This window comes from Pistacia vera, unplaced genomic scaffold (genome assembly GCF_008641045.1).
Source record: "Pistacia vera cultivar Batoury unplaced genomic scaffold, PisVer_v2 Contig526, whole genome shotgun sequence".
NCBI lineage: Eukaryota > Viridiplantae > Streptophyta > Magnoliopsida > Sapindales > Anacardiaceae > Pistacia > Pistacia vera.
This window is the reverse complement of record NW_022196364.1, coordinates 824,992-849,172: the sequence shown is the minus strand read 5'-3', so window position 1 is coordinate 849,172 and position 24,181 is coordinate 824,992. Positions and strand designations below refer to the sequence as shown.

Sequence of the window (24,181 nt, the reverse complement as noted above, 5' to 3'; positions counted from 1 at the left end):
TTTTGCCACCACTACCTTCTCTTCTGGTTGTCGCCATCACCTCTTCTAGTTGCCGAGGATATTAACAAGGGGTTTGCCCACTACCTTCTCTTCTAGTTGTCGCCATAGCAATGGCTGCTCCAACCACAATGTTGTGCATGATCCATGATTTAGTTGAGGAAGATGAAGTTTCAGATGATGAACACATTGACATTGGGCTCAGATTTTGCTCTAACACTCTCTTTGGGTCACTTTCATTGAAGTATTGTGTTTGTTTTTACTTCTTCTTACCTCTTTCTATTTTCTCCCCGACATCAATAGCTGTAATGCAGAGAACGACGGGAGCTTTTCTGGGCCATCTAGGCCGACAAGCTCAGTGGGCTTCCAACCCGATCCATCGGAAACCAATGCCCAATTGGTAATTGGACTCCCAACTGAAGCAACGAACAAAACAAGTCTTATCAAAAAGATTTAATGACATTAATTTCTATGAAATTTAAGTTAATAATAAAAATTCATTTTAAGTTTCAAAAATAATATAAATTTTATTATTATTAAAACAAACAAATAATTCAAACCTTACCAGGAATTTTTAAATCTTAATACTTAAAAGCTAAGAAAACTAGAAAAGCATAATAGAGATCCCAAATCAGGAAGAGTAATGTTACCTTTACTCACTCTCCCTACTCACTTCTCTTACTCACTTTTGTAAATATAAAATATAGTACGGATACCATAAACATAGTACGGATACCATATGTTATTTTAACAAAGGTGAATAAGAGAAGTGAGTAAAGAGAATAAGTAAGACTATCATTTTTCAGTCAGGAATTATATGCTTGAATTAATATAGAGATTGGAACTTTTATACATCTATATCCAAGCCTTACAACCTGCATATACAATACAACATTTCATGCCACAAAAATCACATCCTAAATTACAAAATATTACAAAAATTCTATCGATCACTGTAATCTTACCATGTATAGTAGCATATTGCTCATACTTCCCATATCCAAAATTTCCAAAAAACTTCTAAATAAGCTAGTTGCAAATGAGATATTACAGGGATAAGAAATATGGAGAACTTTTTTCTCTCTAGATCCAGTACCATACGATGGTCATCAAAATTATCATCTAATGTTTATTGGTATACGAGGATAGCTTCACAACATTACAACTCCTACGATAGTTTGGAGGATAACGATCAATAAGTTAGCTAGTTGCATGATTTACTGGGCAGAAGTAGCAGTATTATACACACAGCTTCAGCGAGCAAAGAAATTTCTACCTCCCCTCCGCTATCATGTCACTGAACCGAGTGACATTCACTGGAGAGAGCAATGGATCAACTCCAGGGCTATCATCAATTGCATTTTCACATTGGCTCTTCTTTCTGCTGTAACTTCTTGTAGAAGAGGATGTAACAATATCTTTGTTCAAAAGGCTATTTGTTGTGTCCATACAATCCCAATCAGCCAAACAACTTGGCTTTGAAGTAACAGTTTCCACTTCAATCTCTCCAAGAAGCATGTTAACGATGCGTGACATTGGTGGATGTAACATTGGTGATGCTTGACTGCACAATAGAGCGACTCCAATTATTCGAGAGCTTCGATTTCATTGAACTCTGCTAAATTGGGATATATCACCCCCAAACTTCGGTTACTTTCATGAAGACTCCAGGCCTAGAAATAAAATATAGACCATTCAAAAAGCATGAGTTTTTGCATTAAGGTACGTTGGAGAAAGAAAACAAAACAAGTAAAAATTCAAGTTTATTCTCTTTGCCCATTCAAGAAGATAGATCTTTCCCCTGTCCAAGCTAGTATCAGAGTTTGCTCTTCCACTCATAATCTCCAAAGCAATAACACCAAAACTGAATACATCAGCCTTTTTTGTCAAATGTCCACGCATTGCGTACTCCGGTGCCACGTAGCCACTGCAAGAAAATGAAGGGTTTCTCAAGGTTAAAATACAAAAGTAAAGTTTGGATATATAGATTGCTCTCACGGTCATTCTTATCAATACTTGAGTGTTTGAAATACTCGCAACAAAATCTACTAGATATTTTGAAAACACTCAACAGCACATTCTAAAAGGAGTATTAAGGAAGAATGGTAGTCAAGGAATGATTGAAGTAGCTTACACGGTCCCTGCAACTCTGGCGTTGATGTGAGTTTTAGTGTTATCATACAGCTTTGCCAATCCGAAATCTGATATCTTTGGGCAGAGTTTTGCATCAAGTAAAATATTACTTGCTTTGACATTTGGATGTCTAATCTTTGGCCTAGAATCCTCATGAAGATACGCTAGACCTCTTGCAGTTCCCAAGCATATATTCAACAGGGTAGGCCAATCAAGATGGCTCTCTCTTCTTCCTGCATAAACATAGCTGCAATCATTAAGATCTTCTAAGAGTCATTAACATTGATAATTGAGGAACCACGGACAATTTATATCCAGAAAAAACTTGGAGCTCATTAAAATATTGCCAATCAGCCTTATGGAAACACTTTGCCCGCTCTTTTTAGCTCAGTGAGCTAAATTTGTAGTTTTGTTATAAATAAATGCATTTTACATAGCAGTGCAAATATTTATTTCCTTATACATTAAAACAATTGAAAGTCATCACAATTGTTTTTTGTACTGAAAGATTTATTGTTTATAAGTGGTACTAAATCATAGGAGAGAAATCACAGGCACTAATTTTCAGTTGCTTGCAAGAAAAGCAAAGTAGAAAAAATTGAACTAAGGTTGATCATCAATTAGCATCCTCATACCAAACAATACTTGATCAGGGCTTTTGTTTTCAAGATACTCATAAACAAGGAGGAGCCTAGTTCCCTCGATGCAGCATCCATATAATCTCACAAGATTGTGATGGTGCACTACAGTTATGGTAGCGATCTCATTAACAAACTGATTTTCTCCTTGGTGGGATCCTAGTGAAAGTTGTTTCCCAGCTATTAACATAAATCATAGCTGCTCCATCCTTGTTGAGTATCCAAAAGCTAACATTCATCTAGTTTTCCTGTTATACGACATCACAACCCAAGTTCCCAGTGTACTATTTATTGTTTGTAACTTGTAAATGTAAGATATAAAAGTTACCTTGTACACAAGTCCAAATCCTCCCTTGCCAAGCTTATTTTAAGGGTCGAAGTCTTTTGTTGCAGACCTCAACGCAGCATATCTGAAAGTTTTTGGTTTAGGTCCTCTTCCAAGTAGCACTGCATATTGAAGCAAGATAAAAGAATACATAACATTGAGGATTTACATGACAAGAGATGAATTAAAAGAGAAGTTTCGCCTATTCAATGGAATATGCTATTCCTAGTTTTGAAATTAGATATCAGAAGCCCATATTTTTGTAACTGTTATAAGAATGAGAAATTATAAATCTGTTATTTATGTTTCTTAGGTGCACCAGAACAAAATTCACACTTATGCCACACCTATATTCTGGAATGCTGAAATGAAATGTAAATTCGTTGATTTTCAAAAACAAACTTGGTTTCAGAGATTTTACGACTTCTTATTTTTATTTTTTTTAAATCTCTTTGGCACTCTCACCTTCTGCATCATCATTATCTCTATTTATCCTCATGTAACTAAAAATATCAGGACCAAACCCAAACTTGCAAGAGCTACAGAAAAACCAACAATCAACCCAGTCTGGTTCTTATTTCGTCCAATACCAACAGTTTGTGTGAAATTTGAGTAGGAAAATACAGTATGTCTATCAGAAAGCATTTAAGCACAGTTATTGTAACTCATCTTATTCAAAGATTCAAAATTGACATATAACATAACAATGAAGTATTGACATCAAAATTATATTGTATAAGAGAGTTTATATATGAATTTGAAGTGACATATAACATAACAATGAAGTATTGACATCAAAATTATATTGTATAAGAAAGTTTATATATGAATTTGTATGCCTTTAATAAATTTATTGGCCAAATTACATAGCTCACCCTATGTTTCATGAAAGAACTTTTTTAATACCTCAGTTTCGAACACTAACGAAGTTGTTACTCATTTTTCACATTTGGCCGTTAAACTTGAGCGAAGAAGCATATTCATCTCATTTCCTCTCACTTATAGTTTTCTTCGAAATTAAATCAATTAAAAATCATAAAACAAATAAAAATTAAAAAACGAAGTCCGGCCGCGGCTCGGGCAGCCACACAGCCCAACCGCATCTGGCCAGGTCAAATGACGGCTAGGCTGTTCTGGTCTCCCGGCTTTGGCCACCACTACCTTCTTTTCTGGTTGTCGCCGTCACCTCCTCTGTTCGTCCCGTCGTCGCCTCTTCTTCTGGCCGTCGGCGGTTCTGCCACTGCCACTACCACCTCCACCTTCTAATACTCTCTATGTTATTGTTTTGTATTTTGGCTATCGATTTGAGATTTTATTCGTGGTTTTGATTACGGTGGAAGAATGAGTATCAGATTCTGTGTATTTTGTTGTGGAAGAAATTAGGTTGAAGAGTTTTGATCCGATTGGGTAGTGTTGGAAATTTATTTTTTTAATATATTTTGTTTAGGTATCGGACTGTAGAGGGAGTTTCTCTTTTCCTTTTTATGAATTATTTTATTTAGGTTTTTTCATTAAATTTTAAATTTATTTTAAAATCTATTTTAAAAATAATGAATAATAAGGATAGTTTTGGAATTTTAAACAGTCAAACCTGGTCAAATTATAATTTTGATGGACGGTGAGTAATGATGGGTGGCACATATTAGATATTTAGATTGCGAAACTAAGGGTGGAATCGTCTTTTCACGAAACATAAGATAGGAAAATGTAATTCGATCTTTTTATTTTTATTTTTTAATCATGCCATTAAACATTGATCTATTAATTTTATAGTGCACACATATATTATTTACAATTATAATAAAAACTATGTCAGATAAAAAAAAGAGTTAACAACTTTTTCCCACCCAAAAAAAAGTTTAACAGCATTTTCCCACCCTCAAACTTTTATAATACTCTTTTACTACCCAACTATTATGTTCCACTCTAGTTTGGGTAGGAAATACAATGATTTTTATCTTGAAGATGAAAATACATTTCTCTCTTCCTCTAATCAAAATTTGAAAAACCCTAGGGTGGGGAAGCTTCAATCGCCCACAATTAGTGAGCGAATAAGATCAAGAATGTTAGGGCTTTACGAAAATTTAGAGAGTCGATTGGTGGTGACAATGATGATTTCCGATAACAGAATCGATTGCAAAGCACACGGTTGGATGCTAGGCAGGTTGAGAGCTAGGTGTGGCAATAAATCGAATAGGTGGTGAGTGACTTTGGGGTAGTGAGGTTGGAGTGATCTGACAGAGAACGGTGGCCAGAAAAAACACAACACCAACACAACCAATCAAAATCTACCAATCGAGCACCAAAAATCCAACGATTTGTAGAGGAAACAACTACAAATTGTGACAGTCCCACAACCGAAAAAGCTGGACATGAGCGGCAAACGATGAGCATGGAAGGTTAAGGGAGGGATGGGTTTTGAAGAATAGAGGATGAGAGTCAAATGGTGGTGGCAGGGCGCATTTTGGGTGATTGAATCAGACGAAAAAAGGCTGAAAAGATGGAAAATCACGCAAAAACTCAAGCAGCGATTTTTGGCAATTGGCAGGTGCATCGGGCTCAAGGTGAACGGATTAAGGGTGAGAGAGGCTCAGGGAAGAGAATGGAGGAGGCAGTGAGTTTCAAGGTGGATTTCTAACACTGGAAATCCGGCTTGAAGAGTCAGCCGTGTGAATGGAGGTGGTGGTGGGAAATGGTGAGTGATGATGGCAAATAGAGGCTTAGGCTTTGTAGAGGAGGTGATGGGGATTCTGTGGGTGGTCTCGGAAGTAATTTTGGACACAAGGATAGGCCAAAAAATGACAAAAACTATTGGCTACGAGGCTACTAACGTGCGCGGTCCTTTTTTTTTTTCTTCTCCAGTGGCCAAAATGTTTGATGATCGTTCTACCCTCATTTATAATGGACTTTTGACCACATTGTCCTTCATCACAACGAAAATTACTAACAAATTTGTGCTTTGGGTATTAAAGTGGTATTATAAAAGCTTGAGGGTGGGAAAATGTCATTAAGCTTTTTTTAGGGTGGGAAAAGTAGTTGTTAACTCTAAAAAAAAATTAAAGTTTAAAAAAGACTTTAACAAGTCTAAATTGAAAAATAAATAAATAAATACACGAAACACAAACATATATCACTAACATAACTAAAATTTTCAATACTTTCTGAGAGACAATGAGTGTTGATTGCCAACTGAATTAAATGATCTCTCAAGGCTATATGAACATTAACCTATTTCTAAATGTCAACAATTGAAATCTAAGAAAGGCAGATTAAAGAACCCAAATCAAGAATTATATGCTTGAGTTATATGGAGACTATCCAAACCTTAGTACCATACAAGCTACATATACAGATATACTATGAATCCATATTTGTAACCTTGATGGTTAAATTCACAATGAAAAATATTTGAAACGCTCCGAATATGACATTCCATGCCACAAAATTCACATCCTAAACTACACAATATTACAAAAATTCTACCGATGGCTGTAATCTTACCCCTGTATAGCAGAAATTCCCAAAATTATACATACTGCTGAAAATTCCCATATCCAGAAATTTCAAAAGAGATCCCAAATAAGCTAGTTGCAGAAGGACTATAGAGAGGTTTTCTCTATATACATCTAATAAGATGGTCTTGAAATTCGTTGTGTAATTCATGGTATTGGTATACAAGGAGCAGCGTTATTCACTCAGTTTCAGTGAGCTAAGAAATTTCTCACCTCCCCTCGGCAATTATGTCATTGAACCGAGTGGCGTTTTCTGGAGAGAGCAATGGATAAACTCCGGGGCTAAGATCAGTTGCACTGTCACATTGGCTCTTCTTTCTGCTATAACTTCTTGTCGATGATGATGTAACAGTTTCTTCGTTCAAAAGGCTATTTGTTATGTCCTTATAATTCCAATCAGTCAAATAACTTGGCTTTGAAGTAACAGTTGCCACTTCGATGTCCCCAGCAAGCATGTTAACAACGCGTGACATTGTTGGCCGTAACATCGGTGACGCTTGAGTGCACAAGAGAGCAACTTTTATTACTCGTAGAGCTTCGATTTCATTGTACTCTGATAATTTGGAATCTATCAACTCCAAACTTTGGTTAACTTCATGAAGATTCCAGGCCTATAAATACCATAAGAGAATTCAAGAAGAATAAGTTTTTTAACACTAGGGTACATAGAAGAAAGCATAAAAACAAAAAAAAATAAGTACCCATTCAAGAAGATAAATCTTTTCCCTATCCAGGCTAGTATCAGAGTTTGCCCTTCCACTGATAATCTCCAAAGCAACAACACCAAAACTGAATACATCAGCCTTTTCTGTCAAGTGTCCACGCATTGCATACTCTGGTGCCAGATAGCCACTGCAAGAAAATGAAGGGTTTCTCAAGGTTAAAGTCCAAAAGTAAAGTTTGGGTAAAACCCTGTTCAGGCGCCCACTTGCCTTTACAATGTGAAAACCTTTATAAGTTAGCAAATCTTACATAAACACAAAGAAATTCCATCATTATCAAAGATGACAAAAAGTTTTCTCAACATACATGTATTGCTTTCAGAGTCATTCTCATTAATGCATGTACGTTAAACATGTTGAGTATTTTGAGATACCCACAACAAAATCTACTAGATGTTTTGAAATACTTTGCAACACATTCTAAAAGAAGTATTAAGGAAGAATGGTAGTCAAGGAATGACTGAAGCAGCTTACATGGTCCCTGCAACTCTAGTGCTGATGTGAGTTTTTCTATCATCATACAGCTTTGCCAATCCAAAATCTGATATCTTTGGGCAGAGTTCTGCATCGAGTAAAATATTACTTGCCTTGACATCTCGATGAACGATCTTTGGTCTAGAGTCCTCATGAAGATATGCCAAACCTCTTGCAGTTCCCAAGCATATATTGAACCGGGTAGGCCAATTGAGATGCAACCCTCGTCTTCCTGCAGAAACATGGCTGCAATCATTAAGATCTTCAAGAGTTACGGACATAGATAACTGAGGATTCATGGAAAATTTAACCCCATAAACAATTTGGAGCTCAATAATACATTGACAATCAGCTCAAACCCGTTTGTGCTCTTATTTGCTCATTAAATTTGCAGTTTTCTTTATAACTAAACACGAGGTACATAGTAGAACAAATATTTCTTTCTTTAAATCTTGCATTGGTTAAAACCTTTGAAAGTCAGCAAAATAGTATTTTGTACTGAAAAATTTGTTGTTTATGAGTGGACGCAAATCATAGGAGAGAAATCACATGCATTAATGTTGAAGTTGCTTGCAAGAAATAGTAGAAAATTAAAACTAAAGTTGATCATCAATTAGCATCCTCGTACCAAACAATACTTGATCAAGGCTTTTGTTTTCAAGGTACTCATAAACAAGGAGGAGCCTAGTTCCCTCGATGCAGCAACCATGCAATTTCACAAGATTACGATGTTGCACAGAAGTTATGGCAGCGATCTCATTAACAAACTGCTTTTTCCCTTGGTGGGACCCTAGAGAAAGTTGCTTCACAGCTATAACCCTTCCATCAGAAAGTGTACCCTGTAGCATCAGATTTATAGACATAAATTATATATGCTACATCTTTGGTGAGTATCCAAATGCTGAAATTCACCTAGTTTTCTTGTTAATAGTGTTCAGCTATGATAATGCATTACAAATACAAAATTGCAACCCAAGTTCCCAGTGTGCTATTTATTGTTTGTAACTTGTAAATGTAAGACATAAAAGTTTACCTTGTAAACAGGTCCAAAGCCTCCCTCGCCAAGCTTATTTGGAGGGTCGAAGTCTTTTGTTGCAGATCTCAACTCGGCATAACTAAAAGTTTTTGGTTTAGGTCCTATTCCAAGCAGCACTGCATATTGAAGCAAGATAAAAGATTACATAACATTGAGGATTTGCATGACAAGTGATGAATTACACCAGCAGCTTTGCCTATTTCATGAACAAACTTAGGTGTACTAGAACAACATTCATATTTTTTTGGAATCTACTTTTCTCAGATGCCCAGAGAACCTTTAACTTTGTGCCCAAGTGAGATGCAAATTCACTAAATTTTTTTAACAAACTTGGTTTCTGAGACTTCAACTATTATTAATTTAAAAATCTCTTGGCCTCTCTTACCTTCCGCATCATCATTGTGTCTTTTTGTCCTCATGTAAAAAGTTAAAAATATCAGTATCAAGCCCGAAATTCCGAGAGCTACTGCAATACCAACAATGAGTGCAGTCTGGTTCTTCTTATGTGCAATACCAACAGTTGGTNTCCAGTGCAAATACACTCCTGCGAAAAATAAAGACAAGTTTCAGTCATATCTCCTCAAATTTGACCTAATGACACATGCAAACTCTCTTGGCTTAGGAAAAATACACAATTAAAGGATGAATTGTATACACGACTTTAGGGAAAATTTTAACCAAAAGTTAAGATCCATCTAAAGCATCAGAAATAATCTACATAGTATAGTATAAACAGTTCGAGTTATGAATAACTCAAAAATCAATGCCAATAACACAAAATTAACCCAAAACCCATTCTCAATTGAAGCAATATAATCTGTCTATACTGAAACAAAACTTGAAACAAGTTAATATGAAAATTTCCCTAAATTTGGTATAGAGAAAAAGAGATTACAACTCAGTGATGTGGCAAATTGAGCCATTTTCAAAGGAACAGTCACATTTGATAGCAGGATTATAGTCATCCAAGCTAGTTGCATTTATAGCGGCTCCACTGCAGGGCTCTCCACTTATGTTCCACCATCTTGGGTTTGCTTTTACATCCCATTGTTGAAATATTGAGTTCAACGCCCTCACTGCTCAAGAAGCATTCTAATTACTTAGAATTGAGAATGTAAGCAAGGTTGCAAGTAATCACAGATTTTCATAAAATCATCGATCTTTGAGGCCATGGGTTTATCAGGAAGCATTCAAATTACATAGAATTGTGAATTTACCATCCGGGTTTATCGTAGTTCAAGTAAAAGGTTAATAACAATAATTTCCCTTAGTTATAATTAATTAATTATCCCCCTAGAGTTATAGTAATATAAATTATCTTGTGGTTAAGTTTTTAAATAATAATAATCCCCCTAGAGTTATAGTAATATAAGCGTCTGTTTTTTATTTAATATTTCCCACTATACTATTCATACTATTTTCAAAATATCAGTCTGTTTATTTATTCTGAAAATACTATTATATTTTTTTCAACTACTTCTAAACCCTTTAAATTTATTAATTTAACTAAACATCACTAGAAATAAAGTTTAAAAATTAAAAAAAATACCCCTCACCCACATTTGGCAGATTTCGGCCACATCATCGGAGGGTGATCGAAATCTAGTATAATAGTGCAATACCAGTTAGATCTGATCGGTAATGCACCGATCTATTATTTTTCGGCCAGATCCACAGCCAAAGATCTGGCTAGATCTTTGGCCGTAACTGGTCGTCAACGATAACCAAATCTTTAGTCGTTGTTGAAGGCCAAACATAGCCATTTAAAATTTCTAGAATTCAAAAACTACTTTTAGAATGTTAATTACAAAAAAAAAAAAAAAAACCCATTTAAACTCTAAATTTATTTATAAATTATATTTAATTAAATTAATTAATATAATTTAATAAATTATTTCTCCTTCACAGTTTTTAAACAAACTAGAATAGATTTTGCTAAATGGGGTTCACTTCAATCAGCTACTCATAAATTAGTAAAGTACAATACTTCTTAAACAATTGTATATTCAATAATTAAAACAAATAATTAATTTGTAAAATAAAATACACACATAAAAGAAAGGAAGATAGAGAGTACCTTCATTGGGGTCAGTAATTTGAGCAGCGGAATTGTGAATTACCCAGAAAAAGAATAAGCAAAAGTGCGAAAATCCTGAAGGAAAAAGTAGAATTTTCACACTGGAATTCATGTTTGTGTGTTTACATGAGAATTTAAGAGAATTGTTTCCACTGGAATTATATTGGCTTTTATATTAAAGCAAACGAATGGTACATGTCCAGTCCACTGTTACCTAGCCTTCTTAGCTGTATAAACCAATAGGAATTGGACACGTATGCATAAGGACAGGTTAAGGCAAGAGAAACGTGGCAGTAACCAGATCACTAACCGGATAAGAGCAAACGTCATGTTCCCACCTAAGGTTTACCGAAATCCAAGGTTAATACCATTGGTTTGATTTATTCCAAATACCCACCCTTAATCTAACACTGTTTGTTTTATTTTAAGAGGTTAAGGGTAAAAGTGTCAAAACCCATTTCTCTCAACACACCACCGTTGACTGCTTTCCTTCTTCTTCTCCTCTTTTCCTTTTACCTTTTCCTTTTCTTTTTCTTTTTCTTCTTCTCCTCTCTTCCAGATTCTTTCTCTTTTTCTTCTCCTTTTTTCTTCTCTTCTCTCCACCAGATTCTTCCTCTTCTTCTTTTTCTTCTCCTCTTTTTCTTCTCTCTTTCTTCTTCTCTTCTCTCCACCAACTGCTTCCCCTCTACCACTGTCGGGGAAAATGGAGGTTTTGGAGGTGGAAGGGTGGTGGTGTTTGTGGTGATGATGAGGACGGCCAACAAAGCCGAGATCGAGCCAAATGGGACCGAAATCGGGTGGTGGTGAGGAATTGCAATGGCGGTAGAGGGTGGAATGGTGGTGGTGGTGGTGGTGGTGACTTTGGGGTTTCGGGAGGCAGAGAGGAGCGTGGTTATGGCTACGGCTGTGGCTGTGGGAGGGAGAGAGAAGCGGCAGAAGAGAAGAAGGGGGAGAAGCAGAAGAAGAAGACAAAGATCGGGTGGTGGTGAGGGATTGCAATGGCGGTAGATGGGTGGAATGGCGATGGGTGGTGGTGGTGGTGACTTTGGGGTTTCGGGAGGGAGAGAGGAGCGTGGTTGTGGTTGTGTTGTGGCTGTGGGAGGGAGAGAGAAGCGGCAGAAGAGAAGAAGGGGGAGATGAAGCAGAAGACGAAGATGGGAGGGTAGTTTGGTAATTGCTCTCTTCTGAATCCAACAGTAACTAACACTGTTAGTTTAATGGTGGCAATCTGGAATAAATAAAACCAGTGGTATTATTTCTGGATTTCGTTAAACCTCGGGTGGGAACATGTTGTTTACTCACCGGATAATAATAATAATAATGCAGCTTGGCCATCTTGGGTTCCATGCCTTACTTTTTCATTTTGCTCTTTCCCTCACCTTTGTTTTCACGACATGACTGTTCCACCGTTGACGTGTTTTCAACCGTTGGATTCAACTAAACTGTGCCATCACTTTGGAGGCTCGTTTTGTGATGATGACGATGACATCATCATCTTTGGGTTAAATGAAATTTATCTTTTTAATTGTCTTCCATATAATTTATTTAATAATTAATTTTATTGGAATATATTATACATTTACACTTATACTATAGGACATGAATAATTAACTCATTCAAGTAAATAAAAAGACTAGCTTTTGAATGAAAAAATTTAGATATAACATAACGAAGTATGTGTAAGTTACAAAATAATTATAATCTGTTCAATTTTTTTATGAAATCGAGAGATGAGCTCGCCTTGTTTTCAAAAGAGTTTCCTCCAAATTTCCTACAGAAAAATTTGATAGACTAGTTAACAACATAATCAAAATGCTTAATCCAGACAAAAGCTATAGAAACTTTTGCTATCATTCATATGACACATTTGAATATCATGAAATAATTTTTCATACATAACATTATTGTAAGATTGGTCCAGATAAAGAACAATCAAATACCCACCTGAAATTTAACAAATCACTCACTGTAAGCCAAATTCAGGCAACAAGGTAATCTTTAAGCACAGTAGCAACAGAAAACCATCAACATGTAGATGGGATCTTCCTTATATAATTCTCAAATTTCAAAGATTAGCTCGTCTAGAAGTATCTATGTTACCGTTAAATTCACCAATAAAAAGTTTCTTAATTTCATAAGATTGAATCTGTGATGTGAAAACTATAGTTTTATTTAAAAAATAACTAAACAAATATATATTAAACAAAATGAATAACAACCTACATCTGCTTTAGTTTGACTAAGTTACCCTGTTTAGGAGGGAGTATCCCAAAGAAATTATTGGAACCTAGAGCCGTGCATGGCCGAAGAATATAACTCTTCAGTAGTCATTACTTTTTCATAATTCATACATTTGTATGATAAGTTTTCATAATTTTCCCAAGATCAACGTGTTTTTCAAGCGGCCGAACGACTTATGCATACCCAAGGTTTGTCGAAACGACAAGTTGGTATCCAAAAGGTTTTGAAACGACAAATAGGTACCTTCCGTCATGTTCTGTTAGTGATTTTCGTTAGATAATAGTGAAAAGACTAAAATGCCCTTGAAAGTTTAATTTTTAGTTTTTTTTATAAATTTTAAAAATTTCTAAAAAACCCCCTAGGTTTGCTAATTTGACTAAACACCCCAATATATAAAAAATTTATAAAATAACAAAAACACCCCCGCCTCCGCAGTGCCAGATTCCGGCTGCCACCGCTGGAATCTGGCCGAAAAATTGCGTTACAACACAGACCCATCGGATCTGTGTCGTAACGAGTAGATCTTTCATTTTCCGGCAAGATCCGTGGCTGATCTGGCCGGAAAATACCAGATCTACGGCCAGATCTGGCCGTTGAGACCGAAAACTTGCCGGAAAATTGTGTTACGACACAGACCCATCGGATCTGTGTCGTAACACGTCGATCTGGCAATTTCCGGCCAGATCCGTGGAGGATCTGGCCGGAAAAGGCCAGATCTGGCCGTCGAGGCCGAAAAAGGCCAGATCGGTGTGTTACGACACAGATCCGATGGTTCTGTGTCGTAACACAATTTTTCGGCCAGGTTCCGGCGGTGGTGGCCGAAATCTGGCACTGTGGATGCGGGGGTGTATTTGTTATTTTATCAAGTTTTTATATATTGGGGTATTTAGTCAAATTAGCAAACCTAGGGGGTTTTTTAGAAATTTTTAAAAAACAAAAAATTAAACTTTCAAGGGCATTTTAGTCTTTTCACTATTATCTAACGAAAATCACTAACAGAACATGACGGAAGGTACCCATTTGTCGTTTCAAAACCTTTTGGGTACCGACTTGTCGTTTCGACAAACATTGGGTATGTATAAGTCGTTCTCCCTTTTCAAGCAGAATTTATGGAAGAATGGATTACAGGTTATGTACAAGCACAATCACTTTAACTGTGATTTTGAGTTTTCCTAAACATAGTTTGTGATCACACTAGTTGTTTTTTATCTTAGGACTGCCATTTTTTTGTTTTCTAGGTTAAAGAATGCTTACAGTAATTAATTTTAGAATAAAAACATTTTGATCATTATATAATCATCCCAATAAAACTATACGCGATTGATGTAGGATAGTGAGAAGAATTAAAAATAGAGAAAATGAGAGTAAGAAATAGATAGATTGAGAGAAAAATTTGAGATAGGAAATAATTTATTTATCATCATATTGTTTCTTTCATCAGTCCACATACTAAAGACAAGCCAACAAGCCTATTTATGAAGCCCTAAACAAAACAAAATGCTAGAAATCTACCTTTAAAAAGTCATTCAAATTCTATTCAAAGTTTGTCAATCTTACATAAAAGTTAAGTTCTTAAGATTTCGAACCTCCTTGGGAGAGGCCTAGAAAGTGTATTGTGGCCAACCTTTCTTATTCAAATAGTAGAGTTTGAATCTTCCTTATTCAAATAGTAAATTACTATTTGGATATAAATTACTTTGATTTATGAGAAAAAGTCTACGTGGGAAAGGATCATATACATTATAATATTGATAATTTATTTTGTATTATTCAAGCAGTCAGAGCTTCATGCCTAGTCCAGATAATAACAATTTCAAGCCGAATATGTCAACATAATAGTAACCATGAAATTATAAAATTAGAAAATGAATTAACAAATTGGAAAATTGAATAATATGCCCTTATAATCACGCATATATAGAGATATAATTAATTAAACTACAATATTTACATGAAATGACAAGAAAGGGATACAATGTTTTAAATTGTTCAATTTAAGAACATTTTCAATATTTAAGTTAAGGTAGGTAATTAAGAGAGGAAGTATGTTAATGGATAACTAACATAAATCATAACAAGCCAAATAGTCAACTATGTTAGAAAGACATCATAGACGAGCTGAGACGTTATTGTATACCAAATGGTTATTCCAAGTAAATTTTTTAGTTTATATTTTATTTAATCTTTGAATAATTTTCTTATGAATAAAATGAGCTCGTTTTCTTCCACAGTTCAGTTCAATAATAATTGATTACCTTAAGGGCGTTTGGTTCAGAAAATGTTAGATTACTGGGAATATTGGATTACTGAAAAGGTATATTACCTTGAATATTACTGGAAATATAGATTAACTTGAAGATTACTGGGAATCTTTAGGAAAATGTGTTTAGTTAAATGGTGAGTATGTTATATTAATATGTTTAGTTGGGAGGAATAAATTGGTGAGTATGTTATTTAAATTATTGAATTCTCCTTTAATTAAATAATATTATTATATTATTTTTTAATAATATTATTATTATTTGGATTACTATAACCCTCCTACATTTAAAAACTTAGCAAAAACAACCTTATAATAAAAGTTTAGAAAATCAACAAAACATCCCCGACCAACGCAGCTACCACTGGCCGTTGACAACCGCCACAGGCAACCTAACGGCGCACGGAAGGCCAAAAATGGCCGCCGTGCACCAATATGGCCATTTCCGGCTAGACATCTGGTCGGAAATGGCCAGATCAATGGATTTGGCTGTTAAAGGCCAAATTTATCTGGTAGTCTGGCCAGATCTGGCCATTTCCAGCCAAATGTCTAGCCGGAATGGTCATATCAGCGCACAATAGCCATCTGTGCATCATTCCGACAATAGTGGTTATCGGCAATAGATGACTGGGGGTGGTGGCTTGGGTGGGCTATAATTTGTTTTGAATTCAAGGGTAATTTTAGTCGTATTCATGTAAAAAATTTAAAAATAAGGGTATTATTGTCTTAAAATTTTATTAATAAGTGATAGAATTATAACAAAAAAAGATAACTCTAGTAATTTTAGAACACCTAAAAAAATGGAGGTAATTAGATTTCCTCAAATATTATCAATAATAACCACTATTGGTATTGGAAGATCACTGATATCTTATATTATTTGACAACCAAATATGGTAACCAAGTAATACAAGATGATTTAATCCCAATAATCTTAAACACCCATTAACCAAACGCCTTCTAATTGACAAGTGTAAAATGGATGACCAAGTGTCAATTAATTAAGGTAGAAAAACCCACATGTTTATCAAATATCTTAGAAGGGGCCTTGATGTTATCGCCCGAAGAAGTGAAATTGATGACCCAAGACACCATTGCCATCTCTCGACCCAAAAAAAAAAAAAAAAAAAGAAGAAACACCTCCAGCTTGAGTTCCATGGCTACGCCTAAAAAGCTTCACATAACCATGTTTCCATGGCTAGCCTTTGGTCATATGCTCCCCTTCTTTGAGTTAGCCAAGCACATTGCTGGAAAGGATCACAAAGTCTTTTTCATATCAACTCCTAAAAACATCGAACGCTTGCCAAAAATCCCTCCAAATTTATCACCATTCATGAACTTCGTGTCCCTCACTCTACCCCATCAAGATAATCTCCCCCAAGACGCAGAAGCCACCACTGACTTGCCATTTTCCAAAGTTCAATACCTCAAAATGTCCTATGATAAACTCCAGGATTCTTTAACTCAGTTTCTACAAACTTGTACTCCAGATTGGATCATTTACGATGTCTTCTCTTCCTTCGGTGTCTGAGAAAGCAGCACAATCCGGTAGAGCTTCCGGATGGGTTCGAGGAGAGAGTCGAGGGCCGCGGAGTGGTGTGGACGAGTTGGGCACCTCAACTGAAGATATTATCTCATGAATCGGTGGGAGCGTTCTTGACTCATTGTGGGCTAAACTCGATTATCGAGGCACTCCATTATGGGCGTCCATTGGTTTTGCTACATTTTGTGATGGATCATGGGTTAGTTTCAAGAGTTTTTGCGGAGAAGAAAGCGGGGATAGAAATAGAGAGAAATGAAGAAGATGGGGTGTATACGAGGAAGTCGGTGGCGGAGACATTGAGGATGGTGATAGTTGAAGAAGAAGGAAGAGTTTACAGGGATAAAGCCAAGGAAATGAGGATTATAATTGCTGATAAGCAGCTTCAGAATCAATATGCAGACAATTTTGTTGAGTTCCTTCAGACAAATTTCTAAATATTAATTGAAATTACATTTTAGGTTAATTAAATTAAGCTAATAAATCAACACATCATCTTCTCCTTTTATGGATGCTATGCTTGTTGCTTGTACCTTTTGGCTTCATCAAATTCTTTCTACTATAAGGAAAATCTGCCAAAAGGAAATTGTCTGTCTCTACCTAGTGCCTATGTGGAATGTCGAAAGCACAAATCACCCCATGAAATCACTTTAGGAATCTACAGTGTTAACCTTGAACAGAAATCCCAAAGAGCCTCCAGTTTAATTATTACCTTTTTATTTTTCTATTGACAGAGCTGGCTCGAAAACATTACCAGCAGTCACTGTATGGACCAAGAAAAATATGAAGCTATTTGTGATCAATGAAAGAAAAGCTTCCTATTTCACTGTTGCTATAGGAGTTTGAGCAAGAAAGGATCGCCTAAAGGTGGGAAAAAATTGATTGTTAGAAGTAAGAAAATATCAAATAAAATCAGATTTGGGCCAGAAACGGGCTGGCTTTGTTTCGGGCGTTAGTAGAATGTGCGATTTCCTGAAACACTTGAGCATAAGCCCATGCAATTACTTCTTCAAGGAAGTTTGTCCCCAAGCTGAGAGTTGTAGTTGCAAACACGTTTAATGAACTTAGTTGCAATCGTTTAAGGTGAGAAAAAACAGCATCGTTTAATAACTTCTCCATCTTATTCTTCAGTTGTCTCTCACTATTTGTCTGCAGTTGATACCACTCTTATCTTTCACTTGTTTTTATTTTCTTAAAAATTACATTTGATTTCCACTACTGCTACTGCTTCTTCTATATGTTACATTAAGCAATACCCAGTACCCTAATTATATTATCAAAGGATAAGCACCTCTCATCTAATGATTAAACCACATTCTTCAAATTATCTCATAATTTTACTATACCTAATATTCACTTGACATGGTGATATGTCTTGAAAAATCTTTTATGTACTAGGTATTATTAGATTTTTAATACTATGGTCTAATAATTCCTTATTAAATGTAAGTACTCAACAATCTTTAACAACCTTCACTCAAAAAACTGTTTATATGTATAAATAATCAATAAAAATATGTTATTCGTAACATATAATATTGGTTTACACATACAGCTAAAAATTATGTCTGATAAACTTTCTCTTGATGTAATTCTCAAGAAAACCAACTTCTTTTATATTTTGACCTAATTACCCTAACAAAAACAATAATAAGCATTAACATTGTAACCTTGGAGAAAAAATTATGTTTTTGTTAATAATAAGCATTAACAAAAATAATAATAAGCATTAACAACTTTGATGTAATTATGAATTATATATACCCACTTTATATAGATTTATATGTTCACACAAAGGAGAAAAAATTGACATTCATCTACCAAATTTAACTAGAAGCTCACGTCATTTAGATTACATTGATTTCCCTTGTCGTGATTAAGATTCTCATGGATTCACTTGGAGTTCAAATCAAAATTTCCCAGTTCGCGCCATTCATCTTGCATGCCTGTCTCCCCATTTTCAGTTTCATCATCATTTAAGAAACCTTCAGACGGCTCCTTCTCATCTCTCTGTGTATTTGCTTCCCCGTCCGTCCATCATTTCATCTGGGTTAACACCTTGTTCATGCTTTCCCCTATCATCACCAATATTATTGCCTTGGGAACCAAGTGCACTTGCCCTTACTGGTGCTCAAGCCATCGTTTCATCACAAGCATGAGACCCAGCTCGAGCTTGCTCTGCTTGATGAACCATCGCAGCCATTTGCAACCTAGCCTCATGAGCCTCTCTACCAGCCTTCTCCCTTGTCTCTTCTTCTGCACTCAATGTCAGTTACAGTATGGGCTCTTTTCTCCTCTCGGAGAAGCGCCTGCTCAATCATCAACCTCTCCTCACATCAGAATTCACCTATACCTCGCTTGAGGGTTATTATGTTAAAAGCAAGGACCTGTTTCTCCAATGTTCCTGTGAACTCTGCAACTTTGGCAGCAATGTTGTTGTCCCACTGCTGGGAGCGAGAAGGCATTTGGCCTGTTGTGTCAGAATCAAGGATTCTATCATCTTCCTCTGCTTCATAGTCTGTTACCACATGATAAGGTAGTAGCCTGCAAAGATAGAAATGATAAAGCATGAATATCCAGAATATTCTCAAACATCAATCCAGTAAATCCTTTGAGTAATACATAGACTTTAATTTATTACGTTATGAACTATTTAACTAATTCATCTGATAAGCATGTCTTAAAAACATTTAAGACTTCAATTACTATGTTCAGTACTATTTATTGATTCATCTCCACATGCAAGAAGTCTTAAAATGCAAATAAGGATGATGTATGCTCAACAAAATGAATCAGTAGAATTTAATATAAGACATCAAATGATATGGAGCTGAGGGGATACAGTTATTGATTTGTGTATTTATGTTTTACAAGAAATTCATATAGTTAATTTAATAGTAATGAACATTTGCACTGAATCAAGATGCCTTTCACATCATGCCTTAAAGGGGAGAAGTGTTGGCACAGAATGACCACAAATTACTGCATAAGTCAAAAAATTTAATAGTAATGAACATTTGCACTGAATCAAGATGCCTTTTACATCATGCCTTAAAGGGGAGAAGTGTTGGCACAGAATGACCACAAATTACTGCATAAGTCAAATCACCACTCCAATTGATTTCAACAAACTAAACTCATCACATGTAAATGGTTGATATATTAAGCCGCTTCAAGCCATCAACACTTCTATCAAGAAGCTATATCAACTGGATATCTTTTATATAACAATACTTCACAGATTCCTTCAATTGTATCCAAAACTTCTTACAGGTATCCAAGTTTTCAAAATTAATCTCCAGAACATAAAAAGGGAGAGATTCATTGATCCCTCTCAACAGCTTATTCATCTTTATTCATATCAACTCTCATTTGATCACAATAATGTTATGTAATCTACATCATTTTTGGACATATACTGTACAATACTTCAAAGACTTAACTAAAATGGTCCATAACACTACCAAACTAAAACATTATTAAATTATTCTCACATCCATTGGAATCTTTTCAACACTGACAATAATTTCATGTTACATTGAATGCTTTTCAACACTGACAATAATTTCATGTTACGTTGAATGCCACTCACAACCTAGTTCAATTCTTCAAAGCACAGTTCATACTTATATAAACCACAAGCAATGAAACTTCAACATATGTAAACGCACAATTTTACAACCACAGGCAAAACCCACATGTTCCTAACATTTCACCAAACAGTTGATAAAATAACACATAAATTAAAAACGAAAACCTCAAATAACAAACAGACAAACAAACCTCTCACAAGCATCTTCAACCGACGCGAACGGGTGCTTGCAATCTGGGTGGCAGACCCACCAGGCATCCTCGTATGCCATCTGGAGCTCCATTTGGTTCAACAGCCTCATCCCTTTCTGTTGTTGTTGCTGCTGTGGCTGTTGTGAATTTTGCTGATTCTGTAGCCGTAAATTAGAATAAGCATTGGCATTAACATTGGGATTAGGGTTAGGTTTTGTTATTGGAAAGTGATGGGACGATGGACGCAAGGTGGGCGCAGGTGGGCATCGATGTTAGAAGGGATGCCAGAGATAGCCGCCTGTTGTTGCGCTTGTTGTTGTAACAGAATAAACTGTTGTTGATTTTGTTGTTGTTGTTGTTGAACTTCTTGTTGCTGCTGGTGTTGAGCCATAGCCTTAGCTTCTTCCATTTCTCTAACTCTCTTCTCTCTCTTCTTCTTTCAGAAGAGTGAATGGTTTCATATAGATTGCACAATGATATTTAACATTTTCATGCTGATTGATACCTACAAAAACCCCAAATTTTCTCCCTTTAACAAAAAGAAAAATAATTATAAAAAAAAAAAGAGAAGAAAATACCAAACAATTTGAATTGAACAAAAATGAAATTCGATAGGGTTGCCGGAAATTAGATTTTCGAAATCGGCACCGCCGTTTCAAACATTAAAGCAATAGATAATAGATCACCACTTTCAGAAGAAAAAAAATGCGTATAAATCCATTAAAGATCGTCAAATTAAAAAGAAATTCGGCTTTTTACCTAAACAAGATAATATAAAGATGAATTGCTGGATGATTGAAGATTGATTATATTGAACAAATGAAGTAATTTGAACACTCACCTGAAATCGAAGACGCTACGATCGAGGACTAGCGCCGCCGCGAACGATACAATGATCGACAGGACCCTAACTCCGGATTTTCAGGAGCAAGGCCGTGGGTGGGGTGCTCCCAAAGGGAGAAAAAAATATAGTCCAAGTTTTGCTTGTTTTAACGTTTCCCTACCTTCACCTCGTCCAGATCTGTCACGTTTGGCTATTTTTCATTGAATAACGAAATTTCCCTTCAATTATTTGAAATAAAAATTTATCCCTTCTTATCATAATATCATTGTTCGGTTAAGGCTTCACCGTGTGATTTAACAAATCAAGGGTAATATGTGTTGGTCAAATAATAAAAACCCTAAAAAGACATTGATGTAATTTAACAAATCAGGGATAAAATGGATATTTAATTATTTTAATTCTATATCAAACAAAATTAATTAAACGAAATACTAATATGTCACTGACGACAATGTTTTCAATATTTTCTAAACACATTGAATGACAACAGAATTAAATAATCTCAAGAATCATATGAAAATTGCTATATTTTCCCATATCAAGAAGTTCTAAATAAGCTAATTGCAGATGAGATATTACAAGAACAAGAAATATAGTGAAAATTTCTCTCTTTACACCTGGCGCGATGCTCTTCAAATTCATCGTCGAATATTGTCGACTATAGCTTCACAACATTATAAGTTCTACTATAGTTTCGACTTTGAAAATGCTGCCAACATCAATAAGTTGAGTAGTTTTGCATGGATTATAGTTAGCAGAAGGAGCAGTATTATTCACTTGATTTCAGTGTGTCAAGAAATTTCTCACCTCCCATCTACAATTATGTCATTGACCCGAGTGACATTTACAGGAGAGAGCAGCGGGTCAACTCAAGAGCTAAGATCAGTTGCATTCTCAGACTGGTTATTCTTTTTGCTGTAACTTCTTGTAGATGAGTATGTATCAATATCTTTGTTCAAAAAGCAGTTTGTCATGTCCTTAAAATCCCTATCAGTCAAATAACTTGGCTTTGAAGTAACAGTTCCCACTTCTATGTCTCCAACAAGCATGCTAAGAAGACGTGACATTGGTGGCCGTAATGTCGATGATGCTTGAGTGCACAAGAGAGCCATTGCTATTACTCGAAGAGCTTCGATTTCATTTAACTTTGTTAATCTCAGATCTATCAACCCCAAAATTTGGTTACTTTCATGAAGACTCCAGGCCCGGAAATAGCCTATAGACAATTCAAAGGAAATGTGTTTTTCTTAACTAGGGTCATAGAAGTAAGCAAACAAAACAAATCAAAATTCAAATTTATTTCCTTACCCATTCAATAAGATAAATCTTTTCACTATCCAAATTCGTATTAAAGTTTGCTCTTCCACTGATAATCTCCAAAGCAACAACACCAAAACTGAATACATCAGCCTTCTCTGTCAGGTGTCCATACATTGCATACTCGGGCGCTGGATAACTACTGTAAGATAATTAAGTGTTTCTCATTGTTAAAATCCAAAAGTCAAGTCTAGATATTACTGTCAAACTGAACTTAATGATCAAACGTATCCCATGTGCCCACTCGCATTTACAATGTGAAAACCATTAACATTTAACAAATCTTGAATAATAACGAAGCAATACAATCACATATCTAGTCCCCCACAAAGATTCTAGCATCAATCACTATGTGACAATCAAAGATGACACAAATAGTTCTCTCAACATGCATGCATTGCTCTCAGTCATTTTCATCAATACATGTATGCTGAGGTTTTGAACTACGCTAAAACAAAATCTCCAAGGTACTGTTGGTATCTTCAAAGACAGCATATATAGATTACATCATATAATACTCTGAAGCACATTACAAGTATTAAGGAATAATGGCAGTCAAGAAATGATTGAAGGAGCTTACATGGTCCTTTCAACTCTTGTGCTGATGTGAGTTCTCGTGTCATCATACAACTTTGCCAATCCAAAATCTGATATCTTGGGACAGAGTTTTGCATCAAGTAAAATATTACTTGCTTTGACATCTCGATGTACAATCTTTGGCCTTGAATCCTCGTGAATATATGCTAGACCTCTTGTAGTTCCCAGGCATACATTGAATCGTGTAGGCCAATCAAGATGCAAATCCCTTTTTCTTGTAGAAACAATGGCTACAATCATTAAGATCTTCAAGAGTTATTGATTTAGAGAATTGAAGATTCAAGAACAATGTATACCCAGGAATGATTGGTGCTCATTAAAACATTGTGAAAAACAATACTTGACCAAGGCTTTTGTTTTCAAGGTATTCATAAACAAGGAGGAACCTAGTTCCCTCGATGCAGTGACCACACAATCGCACAAGATTGTGATGTTGTACTGCAGTTATGGTAGCAATCTCATTAACAAACTGATTTTTCCCTTGGTGGGATCCTAGTGAAAGTTGCTTCACAGCTATCACGCTTCCATCAGAAAGCTTAACCCTGTAGCACCAGATTTAATAAAATAAATCATGTCTGCTCCATCCTTGGTGAGTATCCAAGGTAAAATTCACCTGGTTTTTTTGTTGGTATCAAGCTATCATCATACCTTACATACACTACACAGCAACCCAAATTCCTAGTAT

General features: G+C 35.6%; 2 protein-coding genes and 2 pseudogenes across 2 annotated transcripts; 1 reads left to right on the top strand and 3 right to left on the bottom strand.

The window, feature by feature from the left end:
- Positions 1–1,583: 1,583 nt before the first annotated feature.
- Positions 1,584–9,256, bottom strand: LOC116107041 (probable LRR receptor-like serine/threonine-protein kinase At1g56140). Its single transcript, XM_031393339.1, has 11 exons — positions 9,223–9,256; positions 8,835–8,953; positions 8,430–8,640; positions 7,802–8,033; positions 7,307–7,457; positions 6,819–7,216; positions 3,559–3,632; positions 3,164–3,215; positions 2,132–2,377; positions 1,774–1,924; positions 1,584–1,670 (listed from the first exon to the last, which is right to left on the bottom strand). Exons 1-11 carry the CDS (start codon positions 9,254–9,256, stop codon positions 1,584–1,586), a joined length of 1,755 nt encoding a protein of 584 aa, XP_031249199.1.
- A 7,315-nt stretch (positions 9,257–16,571) lies between these two features.
- On the top strand, positions 16,572–17,392 carry LOC116107040 (putative UDP-rhamnose:rhamnosyltransferase 1). The gene is made up of 2 exons (XM_031393338.1): positions 16,572–16,916; positions 16,949–17,392. The coding sequence occupies exons 1-2, from the start codon at positions 16,572–16,574 to the stop codon at positions 17,390–17,392; spliced, it is 789 nt and encodes a 262-aa protein (XP_031249198.1).
- Positions 17,393–18,848: 1,456 nt separating this feature from the next.
- Positions 18,849–21,147, bottom strand: LOC116107039 (annotated as a pseudogene).
- Positions 21,148–22,451: 1,304 nt separating this feature from the next.
- Positions 22,452–24,181, bottom strand: part of LOC116107038 — a 41,803-nt pseudogene continuing 40,073 nt past the window's right edge.